At 35.8% G+C, this 7,281-nt stretch overlaps 1 protein-coding gene across 1 annotated transcript; it reads right to left on the reverse strand.

The window, feature by feature from the left end:
- Window positions 1–802: 802 nt before the first annotated feature.
- LOC115971121 (probable serine/threonine-protein kinase PBL19) lies at window positions 803–7,019 on the reverse strand. Its single transcript, XM_031090816.1, has 4 exons — window positions 5,961–7,019; window positions 4,128–4,388; window positions 2,220–2,342; window positions 803–1,671 (listed from the first exon to the last, which is right to left on the reverse strand). The coding sequence occupies exons 1-4, from the start codon at window positions 6,309–6,311 to the stop codon at window positions 1,243–1,245; spliced, it is 1,164 nt and encodes a 387-aa protein (XP_030946676.1). The 5' UTR covers window positions 6,312–7,019; the 3' UTR covers window positions 803–1,242.
- Window positions 7,020–7,281: the final 262 nt, after the last annotated feature.

The raw sequence follows: 7,281 nt of genomic DNA on the forward strand, positions 1-7,281 counted from the left end.
TAAAAGGAAGAAAGACCATTTGGAAAAGGATCTCTCTCTCTCTCTCAACCCAAATCTCTTCACTTGTCCTACTCTCTTTCACTCTCTAAACCTTGTTCTCTCATGTTGTCTCGCTAACTTAGCCATTAGAGCCTCCACAATCAACCCCAAGGTTGGTCATGGAGGATATAAGTTTCTCTTTGGTGTTTCAGGTTCACAAGTCCCCGATCACAACTTGGTCTAAGAAGGAACTTACTGTCGTGGTGCCAATTCTTATTCATGTAAGACTTGGTAGTGTCTAGCTTCAGCAGAGCTTCCTTCAATTAATAAATTTATTGGGGAAAAATCAATTCCAATTTAGACCCAGATACCAATGCGACTCTTACATAGTCTTTGGAATCAAATTTCCCTTTTAGATGCAATTGAGACTCAAACTAGGGAAAAATTATTGACGACAAGGTAAAGTCAATCCCGCAATTCTTGAGATTGGCTTGGTTCTCTCTTTAGCTCAATCTCGGTCACTCCCATGGTTGAGTAGAGGAGCTTGACCGAGCTTGAGGTGTCTCATCACTGAGATATCCATCAGTGAGCCAGATTAACTACAATAAAGAGCCTTGTTTAATGCCCCCTATAGTCATCCAAGTATAAAAAGTAGTAAATTTTTTAAAAAGGGCCGAGTTTGATAACTCATTTTTGCCAAAAGCACGTCCACCTAGAATGCATTGGAATAGTGTATCTAAAAAAGAACGCATTGGAATAGAATTGCCCTTTCCTCAATGGCATAAACTTTATAAACCATGTCTCATTTAACAAGAGGAGAAGCTGCCCGGGGCAAGGGGATTGTATTCAGCTTACCAGTGAAAAATATATATCCCTCCAGTTTAAAAGTATATAAAATGGAGATTTATACTGCATTTTAACTCAGAAGAATTATCATAGTTCCATACAACAAAATTCACTAAAGAGATTTACAACCATTCCACAGACCAATCTATACACCTTTCATCCATGCCTGAATTTGAAATAGAGCCGCAAAAAGTATAGGTGAGCAAGGACCAGGGCTTTGCTTAGGTGAGTCAAGTTGTATCCATCAAATCTTCCAGACCCACAGACATCTACACAGTTTTTAGAACCTAGATAGAAATAGAATAGCACCAAGTATAAGCTCACTTTTAACCTACTGAAAGTTTAAGATAACTCCGTCAGCAAAAAAGTTTTCATATTCTTTCACTCTCTTAAGATCACAAACTTCTCTTAATAACCCTATCTGGGTTTACGCTGGAAAAATTTAGATCCAGATGACTCAGAACTTCTACTCCCAGAAGCAACTCCCTCCTCTGAAACTTGTATTGCTTCCTTCAATCTCTCTACTATTTGACTCATTGCTGGTCGATCCTTGGCATTCTTGATTAGGCAGCTATCAGCCAGTTTAGCAATTTTCCGAGCTGAAGCAATAGAATATTGGTTTCTAAGTCGTGGATCAATTATCATGCTGAACTTATTAGTATCAGCTGGGAACTGTTTCACCCATTCTAGAAGCTTCTGCTCCATTGCTGGACGGTTTCTTTCCAAGACTCGCCTGCCTGTGAGGATCTCATACAGTACAACACCAAAACTCCATATATCACTCTGGATTGTGAGGTGACCTGTATCAACATACTCCGGGGCAGCATATCCATACGTCCCAACCACCTGAGAACAAAACAATAGAAAAATAAAGTAATTATGGGCATGACAAGTAGCAACTTATAAGTCATGTTTTATAATACAATCAAGCAACCCCATGCTTCTCATTACTGAATTTAGATAAGATAAGCTTTCTGAATTGAAGAGCCAAGAGGTACTTGGCAACCATAAAATCAGACCAGCTCACTATGGCTTGGTCAAAGTACCTAATGAATTCTACCAAATGAACATATAGATTTGCAGCATGTTGCAAAAGAGACAAAATGCAAATCAGGTTTTGCTTGGCCCATTTAGTACATCATCTAGTTCATAAAAATTACCACATGAGCCAGAGTCTTTAAGAGTCCATTTAGATCATTTGAGCATCATTTATTAAACCAATTTGTTCAAGGGGTGCTTGTGCATTGAATGACCCAATTTTGTGGACTGAGCCACCACCTACCTAAAAGCAATTAAAGGAATATTTTATACATTATTTATGCCAGTTCATACAATTAGCCACTTGTACAGCTTATAAAAATGCCATTCAAGAATGTTAGCTATGACATACTTACCGCCGTAGATACATGAGTACGGTCCCCCTGTGGGCCTTCCCTAGCAAGCCCAAAGTCTGAGAGCTTTGCCTTAAAGTCCTCATCCAAGAGCACATTCGAGGACTTGAAGTCCCGATAGATAACCTTTTCAATCAGAGAAAACAAAAATGATTCAATAAAATTACAGATTAAAATGTTTCCTTTAAATTAATCAAAAATTATTAACACAAAACCAGTTAAGGATATCATCTACTGATTTTTAAATTTGGCATACAGGGAGGGAGGGGATTTACTGTTAGACGTTAGGAATATTAAAAGGTGAAAATGGACTTCAAGGCTCTCAAAGAGACTTGGACCAAAGTTCAAGGTATCACCACCATACTAATTCTGGCAAGATACCAAGCATTTCCTACTGCCTTTGGCTATTTAAGGCCATCATAACCAATGGTGGGTATTTCTTTCACCAGAATGCCATTAAATCATACAGCATCAGTGTATGTGTTTCTCAATTGATCTACTCCCTCCATCCCATTTTGTTGGCCCCTTTTAGAAAATCCAACTTTTTAGGACAACATCATTTAATGCACTGACTTTTAAGTGAAAAATATACAAGTTTCCAAAATTATCCACATTAATTTAAACTTGAGTGAAAGAGGGGTATTAACTTTTTTGTAAAGTAAAGAATAATTTAGGAAAGTGATCACTATTGTGTTCATTGACTTTTCAAAGAGGACTATATTTCAATACATCCCAAAACAGAATATAGATGACCAACAAAATGGGACAAAGGGAGTAATATCTTCCCTACCTTGGAAGCTATTAGAGTAGGACTGTAGACACAAAGTATTGAGGTATCTATAACTTCCCCACCAGAACCTATCCCTTAACCTAGAGTAGCTAGGTGGGGAAGTACAGTTAATCCTTGTTCATCATGTTAGGATCACCAAAAAAAATCATGAAATGATGAGGCATCACTTTGGTACCATCTTTTCATGAAAATGGTTTCACACCAGAGGATGAAGTTGTGCCTTTAGATGTTATACATATTAGAATGATATAATTCCTTTCACATGACACAATAAAAATGTGCCCCAATAAATAAAAACATTCCAATAGACATTATTTACGAAGATAACAGGCTGAATGTACCAGAAAATTAGCTCTATCAAGGTTTCACTAATGAAGACTGAGCCTCATGAACATTATATATTATATTCCTAAATTTCATTAAAGGTTAGGGATGATTAAATAAATATGGAGAAGGTAACCTCTTTATAGAGTCATTGATTTATGAGTTATTTTAAGGGATAAGTAATTCATTATTATTTTTCTTTAAAAAAAGATATGCAATCATGATCAATGAGTTATTCCATGATTCAACCTAAAAGGGAGGTGAAAAATAAAAATCAAAAGCAATCTTATATGCCTTTTGGATGTTATCATATTGACATTTCCCTGTGCACTAGAATTACCATAGATGGAAAATTTTGGACTATCCTTACATGATGTAATTACCTTATCTTAATCAGAAGTTCACATCAATATTCAATTGGTGGGATTGTAAAGAATGGTCTAGTATTGAACTGAACACTTTGAATAGATTCATTCATTTTAAAAATTAAAAAAAAAAAACCGACAGGGATACCTACTAAATGACTAAAAGACACCTTAATTGGGATATATTTCTGGTGCCCAGCAATCAATACTTACAAGCACAAGCTAGGAATAGTATTAAAAAAGGTTATTATTATTATTATTATTATTATTATTATTTTATAAATGGATAAACTCATTGAAACATAACCAAGACTAGCAAGTTGGAGTTAGGTCTGCTAAGTCATAAATAATGTTGGAGTCAAGTTGGAGTTAAGTCTTCAAAAACATTAATGAGTGACACACTGATGTCAACAAAATGAAGGTGAATTGTACCTGGACTTCCAGTCCCCCATGTAGGTAAGCCAATCCTTCAGCTGATCCAAGGATAATATCTAATCTTCTTTTCCAAGGCAGAGTGGGAAGTGCCCTGTTGAAAAGATGATCTTCTAGGCTCCTGTTAGGCATGAACTCGTACACCAGTAAGCGTTGGATCCCTCTTTCTCCATCAACAGCACAGTATCCTAGAAGTTTCACAAGATGTTGGTGATTGACAACGCCAAGAAATTGAACTTCAGCAAGCCATTGTTTGTGACCCTATAAAAACAAGAAACTAACATAAGAAACAGAGATTACTCTAACTTTGCAAGTTATACCAATTTAGAAACCAGAAAGAAGAAAAGATCATGATGAACAAATAACAACAAGACAATAAAAAACAAAACTAGGATATTCAATTAAGAACTGAACTTCAGAACAACAAGTGCTAATGCTACAAATAAAAGGATCATGTTTAAAGAGATCTCAGGGTTTGGAAACGAGGATATCTAGGGGTTTATGCTTTCCTTTTCTATACAATTATGGTGGAATGGTGGATCATGTATGTCATTAAGTGAATGGAGCTACAGGAAATTAAATGGTTCAGCATCTAACCATAGAGAAATGGCTTACCAGCTCAAGTCAAGAATGTCATTTAGGATCACACTAGCAGTGTATGCATTAGTGAGTTTAAATTCCATTTATTATTTCTAATGTTGCACCCCCCTCCCCCCACCAATGTCTAGAACAACATTTTACAAAATGGATTTGTGCTTTCCAAGAACTACAGGAAACAGAACAAATGATTTCCTTCACATGTCATCCATACACAACCATACCCCTTGTTATCTACATGAATGATGAATCTACATCATTTTTCCCTTTTGAGGATGACTGCAAATCACATCATTAGCTTCCTATTGAAGGTAGCTGAAAATATAACTCAGAAAACCACATAAAAATTTCAACCAAAAACTTCAATAATACTGGTGTAAAAAGAAACTCATCCAGGTTATCACTTTGCTTTATAATCTCATCTCTCAGCAGGCATTCTGTACTATTATTACAATGTTGTTTTTTGGGGGGAAAAAACCCAGAGGAATAAAGCTCTATAATCCATGGTCCAAAGAAAGAAATACCATTCAATTGCTTCTTTAAAGTAGAATCACATATCAAACTTTTAAACCAAACATCAAGATTTATAAAAATTCTGGAAGCTTCAACTCACCTATTGTGACTACTATGACCAAGTAAGATCAACAGAAGTCAAGAACAATCAAGAATGGTCAACAGCACATATATATCTCAATTAGAAATGCAACCTAGCAATTGTTGTTCATCACTGATTCAGCTAGGGGCAGTTAGAATAGATTACAGAATTTGGCTTCTTTACTCTTGTTCAAAGAATTTTGCTTCTTTACTGCCACTGAATTCTGTTATTAACGCTGACCTACTAGCTCATTAACATTACCATCCATTAAGACATTCCAACATTGTTTCACAGTTATAGTTTAATTAGTATGCCACATTTGGTTTTTAACACCGGCTTTCCAAACGTTTTCACAAAACATTATCTGCTTTAAATTGACTTAAGATTCGGTAATCATAACACTTATTCACTTTATTTAGGAAAAGAAAGCTCAATAGGCCATACAATCTCTTACCCTAGATACATAATGTCACATGCCACATCTATTAGTTAATTAAAGTCGAAATTCTTTTTGGCAAAAGGTCTAAAGATGGTATAAACTTATTCCACATTCTTAAATCATCCACAATGCAATTTATTTAACACAAAACAAGCAAAAAGCAATTGCAATAACAAGGAAATAAAGTTAATGAAGCAAGTACCTGCAAGCCTTTGGTGTTAAGCTTTTTTATGGCAACAACAGTTGGATCACCCCGACCATCTGGAGGCTTAATTGTACCTTTATACACACTTCCAAAACCACCTTCTCCAATCTTTAGCAATCTATTGAAGCCATTTGTGGCTTCCCTCAGCTCTTGGAAACTGAAAACTCTCAAATTGTGCTCCTTTTCTTTGTACAATTCTGGTATGCTCCTTGGAGATGGTAATGAACTCGATGACTTGCTTGCACGCGTTATAGCCGAAGTATCTGATTTATTTTGATTATGCAGCTCTGGGGCTGAATTTGATCCTCTCTTGTTCTTGGATTTGTCCTTGAAGAAGAAACACTTCATTTTTTTTTTGGTTTAATCTTTTGGAATCAAACTCCAAAATTCAATTTATTGTGGTGATTCTCAATCTAACCCTCCTCTTAGTTTATCTCAAAATGAATGGTGTCAGCATCAAAATTCAACCATTAGAGATCTATTTCTGAGAGAAAGAGAGAGACATAAAAAGCTACAGATAAAGACTGGAGTTGATGGAAGGAAGAGAAGAAAAAGGCAACCCAGGTGAAAGAAAAAAAAAGAAGAAAACAAGGAGAACTCAAAGAAAGCACAGTACAGTAATGGACCCCAGGAGGGAAACCATAGGTTTATAGGAAAAATAATAATGGAAACCCAGATGCCAAAAGAATGAGAAGAAGCTAATTATAAAGACAAGTATGCAAAAGAAAGAAATTCCACACGATAACTGGAAGTTTGGAACACAAGGTGTGAAAAGCTAGACACAGCTAGATAAGGATTGAATTGTAAGATGAAACAGACAATATATGTTTAAATGGGAACGGTAATACATTGGAATGGGAATTGAACTTTGAAAAGTAATGTTGAAGCTAAATTAGCTAATAAGCAAAAGATAGATGAGAACAAAATCAAAAGGCCACAGAGAAAGGGTGTCGTGTATGAAACGGAAAAATACAACGTATGAAAGTGACGCAACTATGACCAGATTTCCACGCAGAGGCAAAGACCAAGAAGACCTTTTCTAAATGTGTCTCTCTCTCCTCGTTTACATTGAAGTTTTGGTACTATGGTTTTCTTAAACATAGCGCGTTTGGTACTATGGTTTTGGGTTCTGGTCTGCACGGCCTCTTGACCTTTGGACCATCCATTTCTTCAAGATTTACCTTAAAAAAATTCATAGGAAGACGACAGCTAGCAAAGCTGAAAAGTAGTGTGTTATTGAAAAAGTAGCACTAGTAAAAAGAAATTCTTTTTTAAAAAAAAAATTTAGAAGCGGCAATTTTTTGTGTTAAAATTTTGA

This window comes from Quercus lobata, chromosome 12 (genome assembly GCF_001633185.2).
Source record: "Quercus lobata isolate SW786 chromosome 12, ValleyOak3.0 Primary Assembly, whole genome shotgun sequence".
In the NCBI taxonomy this organism is placed as follows: Eukaryota; Viridiplantae; Streptophyta; class Magnoliopsida; order Fagales; family Fagaceae; genus Quercus; species Quercus lobata.